At 40.8% G+C, this 18,633-nt stretch overlaps 1 protein-coding gene across 5 annotated transcripts in view; it reads left to right on the top strand.

Moving 5' to 3' along the window:
- The window catches only part of svilc (supervillin c), a 40,204-nt gene that overhangs the window by 9,149 nt on the left and 12,422 nt on the right, over positions 1 to 18,633 (top strand). For 2 of the 5 annotated variants that reach the window (XM_072442928.1, XM_072442929.1), the window contains exons 2-15: positions 1,397 to 1,932; positions 4,090 to 4,203; positions 6,189 to 6,380; positions 7,430 to 7,464; positions 7,933 to 7,994; positions 10,007 to 10,146; positions 11,425 to 11,683; positions 12,522 to 13,006; positions 13,082 to 13,190; positions 15,438 to 15,488; positions 15,608 to 15,670; positions 16,467 to 16,538; positions 16,733 to 16,844; positions 17,490 to 17,688. In XM_072442928.1, coding sequence (XP_072299029.1) covers positions 1,574 to 1,932; positions 4,090 to 4,203; positions 6,189 to 6,380; positions 7,430 to 7,464; positions 7,933 to 7,994; positions 10,007 to 10,146; positions 11,425 to 11,683; positions 12,522 to 13,006; positions 13,082 to 13,190; positions 15,438 to 15,488; positions 15,608 to 15,670; positions 16,467 to 16,538; positions 16,733 to 16,844; positions 17,490 to 17,688 — 2,252 coding nt within the window. In that variant the 5' untranslated portion in view covers positions 1,397 to 1,573. The remainder of the gene's footprint in view (positions 1 to 1,396; positions 1,933 to 4,089; positions 4,204 to 6,188; positions 6,381 to 7,429; positions 7,465 to 7,932; positions 7,995 to 10,006; positions 10,147 to 11,424; positions 11,684 to 12,521; positions 13,007 to 13,081; positions 13,191 to 15,437; positions 15,489 to 15,607; positions 15,671 to 16,466; positions 16,539 to 16,732; positions 16,845 to 17,489; positions 17,689 to 18,633) is intronic. The other 3 variants (XM_072442930.1, XM_072442931.1, XM_072442932.1) reach the window with 3 other exon arrangements.

The raw sequence follows: 18,633 nt of genomic DNA on the forward strand, positions 1-18,633 counted from the left end.
TGTACATTGTTAAATCCAGCGCTAAACCAGCATTAAACCAGTGCAAAACTTAGATTAAATCACAATGAAATAAATCAAGTAGCATGTTAGTTTGTCCTGCAGGTCGGGGCCGGTGCCACGGGGCCCTCGGGTTTGCCTGGTGTTCAGTGTCAGTGCAAGAGGAGAGTAGCAGCGGTCAGCTTACACCGTGCCACGCGCAAGAGTCTCTATTATACGTGACTTATTTTGTGTTTGAGGAGATGCGCGCGCCCCGATCCCGAGAGTTTGCGCCTTCGCTCGAGGTTCAGCCGCTGGGTTTGTCCTTCTCTTGTCGTGTCCTCCAGCAAAGGCACGTTATCTTGTCGGGATGAACGTGTGAAGGTCGCAATTTGGGAAAAACACTTCGGAATCAGAAAAAGGTTTATTGCCAATTCACAAACGTAGGAATTTGCTTTGGTGATTTGGTGCAACATAAAACGATGAACAATGATAAAACAACCTATATAAGTTAAAAAGAAGAAGAGTTGGAGACTGTAGCGCACACATTACAATATAATAACAAAGAAGCACAATTCAAAATGATTAAAAATACTTGCGTCAATAAGGTGTGATAAGGTAAGGCCACAGTTATTTTATTACTTGGTTTACGGATCCGCCGCACTTAGATTATTGATTTCTACAATATTAAATAAAATACATTTTTATATATTTTTTCTTATAAAGTACCGCCGACAACGCAAAATAGCTTTAAAAGAAATATAAAAAGCGGTATTAAGTCAAAAGATAAGAGCGCATGAAGCAATTTTTCATCCAAATCCTGCTGGAGCCGCTTCCCTGTATGCTACACGCAGCGCTAACTCCTTATGTCGCAAATACACATTTTAAACCCGTTTACCACATTTCTGTCACTAAGGCTGCACACTTAGAAGCGTCAGTTCTACCGATGCAAAACACTCTAAATCTACTGTTACACTCACCTGCGCGCCGCGTCCCGTGGTGCGTTTTGGGCAAACCCGGAATGAATTTATATTTATATTTCGCCCACCTGTTCAATATATTTCATTTAAAAATCCATAAACCAAGTAATAAAATAACTGCGGCCTAAAGGCAAAGAAAATGATGTTCTCAGAAAGTCAGAAAGTTGCAGTTATTTATTATAAATCCAGAAATCTTTTATTGCCGCTGTGTTTGACTGAGGAATGAACAATGCATCGAGTTGTTGGGGACCTTGACTGTCTGGAAAAGGGTGCGTTCACACTGGCACGTACGCCGCATTAGCAGAGCTAAACCAGGACTAAAACATGGACCAAATCAAGTCTACATCAGAATTAAACTGGGATCAAACATGTGTGACTGCTTCAGACTAATGCATCTTGTTTATTAATCTATGTCACACTCATTTCTCTTTCTTTTCCAGAACAATCCTCTCTACACTCTACAAAACTCTACAAATGAGCTGAACATCCTTTGCTCCTATGGGCTCCAAAGTGGGATATCCCCCTTCTAATTGTGGATACTCATCATTGCCCTTTCTCTAAATGCTGTGGAACAATTTTAGAAGTTGGATAAGCCCACCCAAATCTCACTAAGCTACATGGAGAACCCAGTTCTGGAGCCACGAGCAGAGCGCATCGCCCGCTACAAGGCCGAGCGCCGGCGGGAGCTGGCCGAGCGCTACGGCGTGGTGGAGGAGCTGCCCCTGAAGTGGACCAAGAGCGAGGGCAGAGAGGGCAGAGAGGGCAGAGAGGGCAGAGAGGGCAGAGAGGGCAGAGAGGGCAGAGAGGGCAGAGAGGGCAGAGAGGGCAGAGAGGGCAGAGAGGGCAGAGAGGGGCAGGAGGGCCGCAGGGGCATGGTGAATTCAGAAAGTGCCCCCGCGATCGGCGAGCGACTTCACAGCCGGACGAGAGCCGTGTCCAACGGGCTCGAGGCGGATGAGCTCAGCCACCACAGACGGTCAGTTACCCGGGTTACCATAACATTACAACGTCATCAATAAGTCATTATAACATACTCTGTAGTAGTAACTCATATTCAGCTTGAACAATACGTTTAGGTTGGATTTTTTGGAACGTATTCAAGTGTTTTTATTTAAAAGGACGTTCTAACTTTGAGCTGGCTCGTCTCACCACAGATCTAACTTGTAAGTTGGCCTGGTGGTGCCAATTGTGCGGTCGCCATAGTCTCCATATCAATCAATACATTTAATGCCGTAATTTGGAACATGCCAGACAAAACTGTTATATCTCCAGGGACATTTGCGTACCCAGGTTGCAATAAAGTTACGTAGTGTATTTAATATTTAAGTTGCAAACATGTTTTATACATTTATATGAAACAACATTTATACTGTGTTTCATTCTTATCTTCATTCAAGGAGCTTCAGACAGTGTGTGTGTGTGTTTGTGTGTGTGTGTGTGTGTCAGTTGTCTTCATGATCTTCAGACTGTGTGTGTGTGTGTGTGTGTGTGTGTGTGTGTCAGTTGTCTTCATGATCTTCAGACTGTGTGTGTGTGTGTGTGTGTGTGTGTGTGTGTCAGTTGTCTTCATGATCTTCAGACTGTGTGTGTGTGTGTGTGTGTGTCAGTTGTCTTCATGATCTTCAGACTGTGTGTGTGTGTGTGTGTGTGTCAGTTGTCTTCATGATCTTCAGACTGTGTGTGTGTGTGTGTCAGTTGTCTTCATGATCTTCAGACTGTGTGTGTGTGTGTGTCAGTTGTCTTCATGATCTTCAGACTGTGTGTGTGTGTGTGTGTGTGTCAGTTGTCTTCATGATCTTCAGACTGTGTGTGTGTGTGTGTCAGTTGTCTTCATGATCTTCAGACTGTGTGTGTGTGTGTGTGTCAGTTGTCTTCATGATCTTCAGACTGTGTGTGTGTGTGTGTGTGTGTGTGTCAGTTGTCTTCATGATCTTCAGACTGTGTGTGTGTGTGTGTCAGTTGTCTTCATGTGCTGCTCTCTTATAGTCCAGTCGTGCTCTTTGTTCTATTCAAACTGCTCTAAATCGACAGAAGGTTGTAAACACTGCACCAGCTTTAGCGGCTTCAAAATATCCCCTTTCCACTTATGGAAATGTGATGTTACGTAAGGAAGAGCTGCTTTTAACGTTGTTGACTTGTTGTTTTGTGGGCGGTGGCTAAAGTTACATTTAACTTTATACCGGTGCCGACAGAACTAATAAAAGTTGTTTTTTCACTTACAAGTGTGAATAGACCAATATTACCTCCAGTTTATGTCCAGTATAGAAACCATTAACTTTCCTGGAGGAGGGTACGCCACCTGCTTCATAGAGATGTTATTGTTTTGCTTAGAATGCTCCACAGTATGGCTTTAAAGCTCTGTATCTCCATGGAGACCAGCAAGTCACTCCACCAGACCACAACACATGCCAGATCTGTAAAGCCCAGTTCCATCCGCTCACAGTCAGAATACATGTTTGATTCATAGAAACACTCGACATGGATGCACTTAATGTTGAACCTTTGCAGGAAAAGCAATAGCGTCTCCATGGTGACGTACTCTCCATCAGAAAAGTTCCACAGTATACTTTTGTTTGTTCACATCCCAAAAACACATTACACACTGTCAAAAACTTTAGATAAAACAGATACACAATTTAAAATACATTTACTAAATACATTACTCATGTTTTTTAGTTATTACTATGTTTGTTGGGTAAATATTTATCTAATAAGTAAAAAATTACAGGAAGTAGAGCTGAATTCTAAACAATAGTCTCTTCACTCCAAACTCAAAACAATAATCTCACAAAATAAAGGTGTCATCAGCTATTATTATTTATCAATTCATAACTATTGTGCCATTTATATGGATTTTGGCCCTTGTTTACAGTTTGGTTGCTAGGTAACCGCACATCTGCTGCTCAAGTCATGTCAACCACGAAGCAGAATGATAAACTTCACCAAAAGTGTCAAAAATAGGCCAAATGTTTTTGTTAAATCTTCAGTATAATCACAATATTTACTTTTTAGTGTCGTCTCATAATGTCACATTGAGTTTAAAATGGACACTAACCTTTTATTAAGATGACGTTAAGATGAGCGTTGCATTTCTGTGTGATTCCTCTCTTGGCCACTTCGCCTGCCCCTCCAGGCCCGGACCCCAGGGCGGTGCCGAGGAGGAGGGCCTCGCTGACGGCCCACAGCTCCACACTCGAGTGTCAGTGGGCCGGCTGAGAAGTGCCCTCCTGCAGCAGACTGACCACACGTACGCCACGCCTCTGTTTGCACTGGCATTGCATTTGGCCCCAACTCAGACTGGCACCTTTGAGTTAAATCGTGCTGAGCCAAGATGTCACTTATGTAGCCGGTAAAATGTTAGCTTTTTTATTCACGATTAACGACGAGACTATGAACAATCAACATGGAAATCCTTTGTTTGATTCATTCTAGACCAAAAACCTTTTCATTATCCAATTTCTGGAGTTATCAGATTATAAAATGATAACTTGCTGTGTATGTTTTGACAAGGAAATGTATGCTAAAGAGCACAAACTAATGTAAGACCAGGCAAGTTTATTTGAAAAGCACAAACTAATGTAAGGCAAGGCAAGTTTATCTGAAGAGCACACACTAATGTAAGGCAAGGCAAGTTTATTTGTAGAGCACAAACGAATGTAAGGCAAGGCAAGTTTATCTGTAGAGCACAAACTAATGTAAGGCAAGGCAAGTTTATCTGAAGAGCACACACTAATGTAAGGGAAGGCAAGTTTATCTGAAGAGCACAAACTAATGTAAGGAAAGGCAAGTTTATCTGAACAGCACAAACTAATGTAAGGCAAGGCAAGTTTATTTTAAAAGCACAAACTAATGTAAGGCAAGGCAGGTTTATCTGAAGAGCACAAACCAATGTAAGGCAAGGCAAGTTTATCTGAAGAGCACACACTAATGTAAGGGAAGGCAAGTTTATCTGAAGAGCACAAACTAATGTAAGGAAAGGCAAGTTTATCTGAACAGCACAAACTAATGTAAGGCAAGGCAAGTTTATTTTAAAAGCACAAACTAATGTAAGGGAAGGCAAGTTTATTTGAAGAGCACAAACTAATGTAAGGAAAGGAAAGTTTATCTGAACAGCACAAACTAATGTAAGGCAAGGCAAGTTTATTTTAAAAGCACAAACTAATGTAAGGCAAGGCAAGTTTATTTGAAGCGCATAATTCGTACACAAGGAAATTAAAAACAGGGGAAAAAAGCATTAAAATCACAAAACAGTTCAAGACATAAAAAAGAAGACGGAGAATGTAGACAGTAATGAAAGAGGAAATGTCAAAGTTTGAAAGAGTTTTGTTAAAAAATTGTGTGTTTTGCATTCCAAATACATCAGTTATTCCTAAAATCAATCAAATTAATAGAAACCTGTTGTGGGTTTTTGACGATCAACGCACCAAAAATCTCTTCTAATTATTGAGGTGTCTGATTATTCTAGTTTTTCAACTCTTTACCTATTGAACTAGTCTACTGAAGCCTGTGATTCTTGGAGCGTTAAGTTTAAATAATAAGGAAACAGTTAGAATACGTCCTGTTCTACTGTCTCAGATTTAATCCTTGATGCGGTTACAGTATTTCTCTTTTTTAAAGATTTGTGGGCCAGTTGGCTTAGCAGCGTGGAAGGAGTGTTAAGAGCGAGGAGCGGCATGCAGCACAATCATTGTCGTATTTTTTCTATCGTTTTCTGGACTATGCAAACTTCAAAACACATACAAAAAGACCTTTTACAACACCGACATCACCATTAATAGATCAAAATGTAAAAAAACAGTAAATCAAGATTACACGTTATTCGTAAACATTCTGCATCTAGAAGCCTTCACTCACCACATTTAAACTTTTATTTAGCTGATAATGCTGCGACAAGTTGGCCACTGTCCAGGATGTACCCCGCCTAAGGCCCGAAGTCACTGGGATAGGCTCCAGTCAGCCGCGACCCCGAAAGGTAACAAGCGGTAGAAAATGGATGGATGGATTAGCTGATAATGTCTTTAAAAAGTCAATAGAAATGATAGTTTTGCTTGTCAACAACTTCACCCCTTGACAGCAGTTTCATAGTCAAATTTAATCCCATTTTAATATGTGATTAGGGTGATATTTTGCGTGTTTCTCGAGCGTGCCAGGCTGCGTGGTGGGCGCCGTACACAAACTGCCCCGTCACATCGTTCCTCACAGCGTGTGTTCCCCCCCGTTGTTCCCACGCAGCAGTTGCCCCGATGCCGCCGCCGCCACCTCCGCCTCTGCCTCTCTGGACCTGGCGGTGGCGCCGGGCTCGGACGGGGCCCGCAAGCGCACGCGGCGGTACCTGCCCGCCGGGTCGGCCGCCGCCTCCCGGAAAACCAGCGACCGATTCAGGACGCAACCGATCACGGCCGGCGAGCGGGAGCAGAGCAGTGGGTACGGCGCGTGCAGTGGCGTGTAGCGCGTGCTGTGGCGTGTGTCGTGTGTCGTGTGTCGTGTGTCGTGTGGCGTCCTTTGCGGTGACTAACAGCACTTTGAAGCAGAAGACATGTCATTTGTGTGTTTTTTTCACTAAAGCCGCAAATTGTGATGTGTTTTGTGACGATTTTCAGATGATACTATGTCAAACGTGTCAGTTTAATTGTCAGAGAAATGTGAAATGTCTGTAAAATAAATCTAAAAAAAGTAGAAATATCACCATGTACCTTTAGCTGAAAGTTTACCGCAGAACTTTTCCCATTTTTATTATTAAATTGGCGCTTTTTGTAGCTTTAAAAAAAGAAGAAGAAATTCATCATTGTTGCAAAATGTAATGTGTTTTGTAAAAATGTTCAGATGATATGTCAATCCAACAGAAATGTGTCAAAACGTGTCTAAAAACTCTTTTTGTAGCTTTTAAAATTTTTTTTTTTTTTTTTTTAACTAAACGATATACTTGATATTAAAATTTTCACTAAAGTTGCAAAATATAATGTGTTTTGTGACGATTTTCAGATTATATTATGTCAATCCAACAGAAATGTGTCAAAACGTGTGTAAAAAAACGCTTGAGTTGATGTTTAATTGTCAGACAAATGTGAAATGTCTGACCATAGAATCTAACCTTATTAAATCAGCTCTTTTTGTAGCTTTTTTTTAACTTAACAAAATACTTGATATTCAAATTTAGCTTGAAAACAAACATTCCCGATATTATGTATGTTTCATTATATTACCCACCTCCATGTGAGGACTTAAATACGGTACAAAGTGAGTCCGAGCGTGAATTAAACCTCTAACCTGCAGTTTTCATTTAGTTTAGCACGTTTAGTAAATTAAGATCGCTGCCCTCTTTGTCGTAGTTGTGCTTTGTACTCATACTCAAACAAGGGCGTGGCCGTGTTTGCATGCCGGGCGCCGCAGGTCGAGGACACAACAGTATCATCCCGCTGTTTACTTCTAGTATTTATCCGGCGAACCAATGCTGTACTTTTGTGTTTTCACAGCGTCATGGAGGAAGTGGAAGAAGACGACTCCAAAGGTGAATTTGTCTTGTTTGATTTATTGCTTTATTTAGGTTTAGAGGATTTATTTTTCAATGTCTTGTATTTGAAAATGGTTCAAAATCATCAAACTATTTATTGTTATGTTTCAACATCTACTCATGAAAATGATTATGAATTTACAAACTTTCTGTGCATCTTTAGCACAAACTTATCGAAAGTAAAAGGGGCAAAAGAGAAATTCATATAGTTTATGTGCAATATTTGATTTGAAATATTTATACTTAAAACATATACAAGCGTTTAATACTGTACTTTTATCTGCTTTTAAAGTGTCAAGCAGCAACATTTTTCACCATTTTATTTATCTTAATGGTTATTTTATGATTCGTGTGTGTTTGTTTTCTATTGTTACAAAGAAGTCAATGCTGCTCTGGACGTCTGGCCCTTTAACTAACATGGCTAATGCTAATGTAGCGTGTAATAGTTTGCCGTTGTTCCCGCAGGTGATGTCAAAACGGACGACAGAGCCAAAATGAGCGTCGCGGCCAAGATGTCTCTGTTCAAGGTGAGTCCCTGAACTGACACGGGATCTTTATTACTGTCCGAATGCTTGTGCCTAAAAATGATTCAAGCGTTTGCGCCCCTCTGGCCCTTTGTTCCCCCCCTTGTCCCCGCCCTTGTCCCCCCCTTGTCCCCGCCCTTGTCCCCCCCTTGTCCCCGCCCTTGTCCCCCCCCCTTGTCCCCGCCCTTGTCCCCCCCCCCCTTGTCCTCCCCTTGTCTCCCCCATCCTCAACATCACTTGCAGTTGAAAGCCAATTGTGGTTTGATACGTGGTGATATCCTTCACTTGTTTAGCGTTAGATCTGTGGATTGCTGTATTAAGGATGTTTCCACTCGTTTGGTTCCAGTTCGAGCCCAGGTGGATTTGGTGCTGTTTTAGTCCTGTTTTTGTCCTGCTTTAGCCCCGGTCTTGTCCATGTTTAGGGTTTAGTCCTAGTTCAGTCTTCATTTTAATGGCGTTTGAACGCAGCCATAAACGTTATTGATCCACAATTTAAATGATTTGGAATTACATAAACAATATTCTCATTTAAAAATTCTAATGGGTTTATGTTATAATCTTTGTTGATAGATTTAGATTATAGAATCACTGCTTGTGGGAAAAAAAACAATATATATATATATATATATATATATATATATATATATATATATATATATATTATATATATGTAATATATATATATTTATAATTATAATTATTTAGATATTAAAATATAAAATACATAACACACAGGAGAGAACCAGAGAGCAAAATTAGGATGAATAATAAAATAAAATAATTGCAAAAAGACATCTACCGACAAAGGAATCATGAAAAAGATGAACACTTGTGGGACTTTTTACTTGCTTATAACAATTAAAGGAGCACAATGTAACTTTAGTTAAGAAGTTATTGCTTTGCCAGGAGTATTCCACAGTATAACATTCAACTTATATTATCTGCATGAAGACGGGAATCACAGTCATAGAAGGAATGCGTGTTTTTGAAAGTATTTTGGAGCGATAAAGACACATTTAAGAAGTTTAAGTTTATCATATTGTGGAAAATCCTATAAAATTACTAAATCCATGGACATATTTGTTAAAATTTGGACAAAATGGGACTAAATAGAGGACTTTTTATTCCATAATTTGATTTATGTTTTATTATAGTGTGCCTTTATTATTATTTATTACTTGAATTATTATTATTTATTTTTCCCCTCTTTTCTCTATATGTATATTTCAAAAACGGAGGAAAAAAATACATTAAAAAAGGCTAAAAGGCTGAATCCAAACGTTTATTCCCATTATACTGTAGTTTATAGATACTACTAGAGCCGCAAACCTCAGTACACAGGGAGTTGTTGCTCTACTGCTCCAGATCATGTTGAAAATGGATGAACAGGTGCCGGGAGGTTATTTTGATGCTCTCCAAATGTATTAAAAGAGTGGCTACATTTACAGTACATTTAATAGCCTTTGACTGTATTGTTAAAAATAACAGCCGTTTTTATGGTGTGTGGACAATTACGGCTCGTGCTATTGGATGTTACTTTTAGCTTCCCTTTTGTAATAGGTATAGTTCAAGTATTTGCAATTCTACCTCAAATACGTGCAGATATTTCAGTCTAGTAATTGTGTTTTTTACTTTGCTCCCGTGTTATGCTGCATTTTGACTTATTTTTTCCCACCTCGCGAGTTTGTATCTTAAATTGGCAGGTGAAAATTGGTCAGACGCTGTATTTGCCGTTAGCGAGCGTAGCGGGCGTGTTATAATTAGCCTGTAGTCCGCGGGGCACGGGCCGTAACTGAAGCCGGGGCGGATCTGGTTACACTGCGGCCCGTCGCGCTGCTGTGCTATCCATGTCCCGGCGTTATCCACCCTCCAGCTGACTCACCTCCGCGGCCCCGCCTCACCTTTACGCACACCCTTAGCAGAGTGCCACTGCCATTTTGTGGTCCGCTGTCCGCCTCTTTGCACACGCTAAACGGTTGTTGTTGTTGTTGTTGTTGTTGTGGTGGACTCTGCAGGAGCTGGAGAAGTGCGGCCCGGCGACCTCCTTCCTCAAGCCTCGCTCCGGGAGTGTGAGCCACGAGCGAAGAGCCCGGAGGAACAACGACCACCGGTTCATGACGCAGCCCATCACCTGCGAGGAGATGGGGGCCGTAAGGTGCGAGAACTGGAATGTGTACTCAAGTGAAAGTACTACAGTTACATGGCTAAAAATGTGCCATCTACTGTAGCCAAAATTGTACTCAAGTTAAAGGAAAAACACAAACTCACTTTTAAAACACAATTTTAGAAGCATTTTACATTACGCCTTTTAAAAACGTGTAAAACTGAGTTCGTCGTCGTTCGTATTTGAGTTTTTCAGTATTTGAAGGAGCAGAAACAGCAGCGAGACGATTGATCAGTAACTTCTATGTTTTTTCAGCTTTTAAAGTGCCTATGACAGGTTCGGTGACTAATTTAACTAAAATGTAGTTGGGTTAAGTTAAAAGTAAAATTCAGCCCAAAAAAAAATAGAAGTGCCCCAAAATAGCTAATTTTTTAGGTTTATAATTTCACTTCCTGTTTGTAATCGATGACATCACAGTAGGAAAGTACCCAGCCAACACCGGGCAAAAAGTCATCTAATGTCACAATCATTCTATATTGTTTCAAATGAAAATAAATGATAGCACCTTTATTTTGTTGAATTCATTTTTAGAATGTCAAAAAAGTAGTTTCTTTTGTGTAATTTGTGTATTTATAATTGTAAACTTTGTCTGGAAAGAATGTCCCAGGTGTTATGTCACTTCCTGTAATTTTCTACAGATTTTTCAACTTTTCTCCACAAATACCTATTCGATTGGCATGAAACTATTTGGTAGTTTACGTATAAATGATAGAGTCAAAATTTGAAAATTGGAAACACTTTTCATAGGCACTTTAAATGTAACTAAATACAATACATGACTTGAACTTTACGCGATTAAAAGTACAAGCACATGTTTAAAAAACTACTCAAGTACAGTAACATAAGAAACAAAATATTTGTATTGAGTTACTTTCCTTCCCTGCATCTAGGTTTATGGAAATGTCCAAAAAAGGGTTCTTCCAATGTTCAGAAAAACTCAACAAAAAACGGCATAACTTGTTTATTTGATCTCTTACCATAAATCAAAGTGCAATTAAATGAATAAATATGATACTACTGTTTCAATATTTCTCAAAGCACCATATAACAGCAGCATCATAGTATAATTTCCTTATCATAGAAATATGAACAAATAATGACGTTCTGGGGCTTTCCATCGCAGCGTTTGAGCACATTAAAAATTAGAAAAGAAAATTGCAGCACTCTACTTACATTATACTGTAAAATGTATGTAAAATGTCAGATTTGTAGCCTTGTATAATTGGTAAGATAAACTGCACGATACTAAAACGATGCCTGCGTTTTTAGTTCTCCTAAACCAGCCCCAGCAGCAGCAGCAGCAGCAGCAGCAGCAGCAGCAGCAGCAGGAGAACCAGAGCCCGCAGAGCCAGAGCCGGTGGAGGACGAGAGCTGCAAAATGAGCATGAGCGAGAAACTGGCCCTCTTCAACAAGCTGTCTCTGCCCGAGAGGATGGCGGGCGGCCCGGTCGAGTCCGCCCCGGACAGACGCCGGCAGAAGGGGGCCCGGTACCGCACGCAGCCCATCACCGTGGAGGAGGTCGGCCTGGTGAGACGCTCGGACGCAGCGTTTACGTGACTCTTAATGTCAAAGTCGCAGCAGAGTTTTAAAGGGGACGTACGGTATCCTGGAACGTTTTCATTTCCTCATTAGCTGATTGATCCCTGCATGTTTATGTAATCCTCTATTGTCCTGGAACTGAGGCTCGAGTGCTCAGAAAATTCCCGTTTCCACCTTCCCCTTATTCCCGCCCACATCCCTGCGCTGAATTGCGATTATTTAGGGAAAAAACGAGGCAACTTTTCATATAAATAACAATCCACTGCATTTCTATTTCTAAGCTGTTTCAGATCGATATTGCTGTTTAAAATGAACAAAACGTACAATTATGATCTACTTATTATATAGTTCAATTCTAAATACCTCAAAAAAATACATGATATGTCTCCTTTAATATCTGCATTCAGGCCCATTTAATTTCAAAATCATGTATACTGTTACTGTATGACGTAAAGGTGTGGGCAATAAGGCAAAAACAAACATTTAAGGCTTCCTAACGCCTTGACCATGATTTTGATTTGATCACAATTCAGGAAAAACATTACCAGTGGTGCAGTGGGTTAAGTATTCACCCATTAACCGGAAAATCTTTGGTTCAAAAGTTATGTCCAGTCTAGTAGCTGGTTATTACAAGATCTTGCACCTGGTTCATAGAGGCAAGTGTGAAAAGAAGTGATCTATAATATACATGAATAAACAACGGCTGTAAAATAAAAAAGGTTGTGCCAGAGATGAGAAATTCCCTGAAAATAGATTAAATTACGCTTTGAATACAAAAAAATACAAGCTAAAATGTTTTAACCTTTTGAACATTGTCCTTTCTTAGCTCCAGAAAGGCCCCGTTCAGCTCCCGGCTTTCTCTCTGGCCCCTCATCTATCGGACCGACAGCAGGCCTCGTCCGTCAACCTCAAACCCAGCGAGGTCCGCCTCTCGCAGCCCAAACTGGACCCGAGCGCCGAGAACCTTTACGCCCAAGCGCCCCGTCTGCCGTGCACCGACTCCGAGCCGGCGTTGAGGAGCATCCTGAAGAAAAGCCGCCGCGGAAGCTCCGACTGGTCCGGGACGGGCGACTACTGCGACCGCGACGACAAGCCCGTCACACCTGAGCGAAACGGCGGCGACGCCTCGACCTCGGGGACGGCGGAGAGACGGGACGCGGCGTCGCCACCGCAGCAGCAGCAGGGGGCGAGCGCGGACGGGGCATCTCCGGCCAGGGCTCCTTGGAGACAGCGAGGGCGGGGCCGGAGGGAGACCATCGCCTGCGCGCCAACGAGACCCGAGCCCGAACAATGCGGCGCCTCTCCTGTCCAGTGGGTGAACAGCGACAATCAGGACCGACTCAGCTTGCCTTTGACCTAATTCTGCTCATTGTGTATTTTCTGAAGGAATGGGCACGACGGCGGCGCAAGGGATCGAGAAACAACGACAGGACAAGTCCCGCATCACGATGGAAACACTTTACGGAAGCAGATCGCTAATGGCAGGAGAGCTAAGGTCAGATTCAGAGCGTAGCGCTTTCTTCTCCTTTTTTTGATTTTTCTTTTTTGTGTCCGGGCATTTCGATTTGGCAGAAGTTTGGGTTTATTGTCACCTGAACTCGATCTGGTTCAGAAATGAAAAGAATGTCAAATATGAAAGGATTTACAGTGTATTAGAATATTCAGTTCACACGTCCCTCATGATATTTGTCGTTCTGTAGTTTTAGAGCGTTTTTCGGCTGAATTTTAAAGGTTAAAAGAGGCTAAAGAGCAGAGGTCAATAGAGAGGTAATATGGAGCTCAACAGTGACCACTCACCACTTAGTTCTGGAAGTACAATTGCCATACTTTTATCCCATTGAACAAAATCAAATACATAAATAAAGGTTTTGAAAGCTTTATTGTTGTCAATCAGTTCTGTGGTTTACTAAAGACGGTAAAACCTATCATTTTATATCAAATCTGTTTCTGAAACTTTATGAACCGCCAAACATTTCACCAAAATGTGTCTTTTTTTTAACTGAAACAACCTTGTGATGGACATGAGTAACACACATAGCTAGTTAGCCTCCGTTGTGTCTTTAAAATCGTAATATTTGACATTTTTGAAAAGCCTATGGGAAAAATGAATGGGAAATGTACAAACTTGCAAAGCAGCCGTGACCGTCAGAGTCGCTCTCGTCTCATCTTTGCCCGTTTGTATTAAAAAAACAGCAAGTTGTACAAATTCAGCTCCAATAAATCGAGGGTGTTGTTGAAGTTCAGAGGTCGCGGGGTTCGCGCTGCTCTTGCCCGGGTGAGAAGATGCCTGTGGCTGCATCGGGACATGGGTTGCTCCGGTGAAACCAGATAGTGCGTCCCTTAGCGACTGCACTCTACTTTTGGTATGTGCTAAATGTCTTCAGATCGGCCTTATGTTACCAGGGCCGCTCAGTGTTTATGTGCGTGGATACGAGCGGAGGAATGTAAACAAACCAGATCATTCGGGCAGTAAAAATCTGACCCTTTCATGACCTGACAACACATGTGAGCCGTGTATTTCAATTATGACTTTATACACTGGATTATATGTGGTGTAACGGACTGTGTGGAGTTTGGATGGACATTTAACATCAACATAAAAGAATAATTAAACATACAAATGGATCACAGGGAGAGAAAGATGAATTTAAAGGAGACACATTATACTTTTGGGTATTTGGTACTGAACTACGACATTAGTAAATTGCCTTCTTACATTCTGTTCATTGTCAATCGCAATATTGATCTAAAATGGCTAAATAATATAAATTGCTTCATTGATTTCCTGTTCAAATCTTTTGCACTGATAGCTCCGCCTCTTCATTTCACCCTAACGAGCTGTGGATTTTAATTGACATGTTTTTATGTTTGAAGTGTCTACGTGACATATTAGAACTCTTAGTAGAACTTGTAGACTTAGAAACTCTGGAAATTAGAGTCTTCATTTTATTTTAAAAGCAGGAATTTTGTGAGCCCTCGAGCTTCAGTTGTCAGGACAACACAGGATTAACCAAACGTGACTCAAGCGAAATATAACTTTGAGTAATAATACTGCATGTCCCATTTAGTAACATGTAAAACATTCCGGGCAGAGCAATGACATCTCTATGACGACAAGCAGGTTACATAGTGCACTTGAAATATTCCTCTGTGCTGAGATGAGAAGTCAATATTTCATCACATTTCTGTTCATTTCCAGTCACATTTGACACTATCTAAAGGTTGTTTGCATTTTGGGTTTTGGTTCTCAAGCCAATTATTCTGTCAAAAAGAGTAAAACTTTGCAATAAACCCAAAAGTGTGTGAAGTCTGGCGTGATGTGTCCTCAGTATATGAGTACTTACTGTCCCCTTAGAGTTATCACATTCTATTTGACATTTACGTATTCTTGTTCCTGAATACCTTATGTTCAGAGAATTGTCTTAGGTTTATATGGACACAAAGCCATTTTCCCCTTCCATTGTGCTTTAGGAGAGGTCAGAACATTGAATAGCGACCGTATTGCTGCTTTTAAACCAGTAGGAAGTAGTAGTAAGAACTATCTTAATGTCTTAATTTACAAACATATTCTTATATTAGTTTAGCAGTTCAAATTCCAGTCTTCTCTCAAACACTAATGCTCCCGATGTTGTTTGTTTGCAATGTGGAAAAACAATTAAATTTCCCTTTTTATTTCCCTGTAATCGCACGTGTTAGAGCCGCCCCCTCTAACCGTTACTCTCCGCTCTGCCGCCCCCTGTAGGACGACTCTGACACCGCGCCCTCCCGCACCAGTGAAACCCCTCAGTCCTGGGTAAGTCCAGCCGTGACGACTTGTGACCTGCACGGCCTCCTCTCGAATCATACAATATCCCATCATGCTTCAGCACAGCCGTCCTCTCGCCCCGCCTCTAAACTCTCTCTCTCTCCCAGGGCCCCGTCTTTGCCTCTGTGTTTTCTAGCAGTAGGCCTCAGTACGTTATGTGTTTCAACCAGGTAAAACTGCACGGCCGACGCCTTTTTTTGGCCCCGGGCGTTATTGTTGTGCGGTGGAGAGATTTGCACATTTATGTTTATGAGTGTGTTGACTTGTGTGCCGAGTTCTCTTTGTATCTAAAGCCACGGATCACGAGCTTGTTCCATTTCTCCCCCTCCACTAAACTCACTCGCTCCATTGCACTAACCGCTACGCCACTGAATACTCTGGCTTCTTCCCGTATTCACTCCGCATCGAATGTATATTGTATGATTTTTATTAGTCCGATTTGGCTCGTCGGGTCGTCACGGTTTTATCATTTTACGATTCTGTAACGTGTCTGACTGTGAGGATCTTAAAGTGACTCGTATCGGTGTATTGTTTCTGTCGATATTTGTCTTTTGCGATGATAATGGCGTACAAAACTGCAATATAATGTGTAAATGTAACATCATGCGGCATAAGAAACCTGTGAAACACAAAATTGTATTTATTGGTGCATAATTTGGCATTGATGGGCAAATAACACAATCAATGTTCATCTATAAACTGTAAAACGACTTTAAATAATGTAAATCTATCTAAAATAAGTTGTTTTGTATGTTTTGAGCCACACATCTTTTGTCGAATATATTACTTTCCGAATATTTCAGAGTACGAGGAAGAAATTGTGCATTCTGACTATTTTAGATATACATTTCTTGTTTCAATGCACAGTGAATACCTTATTTTCTGCACCGTCCGTGTGTCAGAGTGTGCGTCTTTGCCTTTTCATGATTACGTCACTCTTTTATTTATTTATTTATTTATCCTCAGACAAACCAGTCGTTTGAGGCCCAAGAAGTTGCGTCGCCACAAAACTCTGCTCAGTCTTTGTGGAGAAACACGGTACATTTGCTTCATAACCTTTTGTACAGTGATTAAAAGTGAAAAAGTCATTAATCGGTGAATTCAAATGGTTCTGGAAGTTGGATATTGACTTTTTTCACTCGACAGCCATTTGTCCGAAAAACGACATTTCATGCATTTGTCGCATTATTGAGGTTTAAGATGATGAGTTTTGAGTTGCATGTGTCGTTTAGGGGAGCGAGGAGGAGGAGGAGTCCGGCGCCGCGGAAGCCGAAGTCACAAACGCACAGGGTCAGAGGAGGAGCGCGGCGGCCTCCCCTGTGGAGGCGCAGGGGAACTACAGAGGTGAGCGCATGCAAAAATAATCAAATGATCGCTTCGTCAGTTACGCTTCCGGCTCTTTGTATGTTTGTGCCGGCCCCAAAGCCTTGTAAGATCGATTCCTGGCTCTGACGAGAAGCGGAGATTAGAGAAGCTGCAAATAATGAAGAATAAATGAGTCATATTATTACTAAAGTAGATGTATGAAGTAGTGGTCCAAGAAGAAGCGACACAGTTAAGAGCAAGAGCAACTGTTTGGATATAAATATGATTTGAAGGATGAAGCAGTAAATGTGGTATTTTTCAAAGGATAGGCCAGGCAAATTTGAATAATTAAATAATAATAATATAATAATTGATACAAAAAACACGAATGTTCATTTTGTAACACCAGCGTGAATCTTTTAAAGTCACTTATCGACCAAAACTTTGACTCAAATAAGAGTACAGTTACTTCAAACGCAAGTGCAAGTCTGAAAAGTACAATTTGGACTCAATTCTGATGTGACTGAATGTCTCTCCTGCTCTTCACCACCATCTCACGCCGCTGGTTGTCGTGTTTAATAAAGCTTACGGGTCAAAACTCACTTTAAAAAACGACAGTACATAAAAAATAGTACAACTTGTTATTCTAAACCGTTTTCTCTTCCGGGTCGCGTTCATTTTTAGCTGCAGAGTCTGAAGCCTGTTTACCCAGAGACGAGGTCGTCCCCGAGGAGGCGAGGGACCTGCCGCCTGCCTGCGAACCGCGCCTGTCTGACGGAGGTCTCCACGGCGACCAGCCCTCGTCCCTCCCCTGCGTCCCGCCTCCGAGAGACGCAGCAGACGCAGACTCCCAGGACATTTTCTGTCAGACCAACACGCCAATGTGAGAGCGCACTTTTATTTTAAAGCCTTTGTGACCTTTGTGACGTTTGTGCTGCTGCTTAAGAAAGATAAATATCAACTGTCAAATGTAAGAACAACTAAAACACTATATATTTACTGCAGTTACAATATCAGTTTGAGCCGATCTCTTCTCCAGGTTTCACTAAAATATTCACAAGTCTTTTAATTTGACAAAAATGCGTCATCGTTTCCCCCATAATTGTGATTAAAACTTTCTGAACAACACAAAAGACTTTTTATCAGTACCATTTAAAACACGAAATAATATAATTGATTCTGAACTCCAAACCACATGCTTTTACTGACAGAATATTCAATGAAAAAAACAACACAACAATGACAACAAAGCAAACATAAGACAAAATATAAATGTCTGTCATCAAGTTACATGTTGAAAAGGGAGGAGTGGGGGAAAGTAAAAAACTAAAAGACTCCTCCTGATTTTGATTTATAATTTAAAATCTCAACTACATCTTGTGTAAAATGAAAATGAATCATTCTGTTCAAAACAAAACAGAAAAAGAGCAGCCAAAAAACTGTGAAACATTAAAGTGCCCATGACTGGTTGAACTGCAGCTAAGAATTTAAATTGTATAAAATTTATACATAACAACGTTATCAACTAATAGCAATTTTTTTAGGTTTATAATTTCACTTCCTGTTTGTGATTGATGACATCACACTAGGAAATTACCCCGCAAACACTGGGCAAAAACTCATCTAATGTCAATTTTTTTGGACGATTAAAAATATATGAGAGCGACTTTATTTTGTTGAATTCATGTTTAGAGATAACAAAAAAAGTTGTTTCTCTGTCTAAATTTTGCATAAACTTAAATGAGTGTCCCTAGTTTTTACAGATTTTCTCCACAAATACTTACTTGTTTGGTGTAAAACTATAATGTATATGTTCGACAGGTATAAA

Source organism: Eucyclogobius newberryi, unplaced genomic scaffold, assembly GCF_026437365.1.
Source record: "Eucyclogobius newberryi isolate DKJ021-1_F unplaced genomic scaffold, fEucNew1.0.hap1 SCAF_13, whole genome shotgun sequence".
Classification (NCBI taxonomy): Eukaryota; Metazoa; Chordata; class Actinopteri; order Gobiiformes; family Gobiidae; genus Eucyclogobius; species Eucyclogobius newberryi.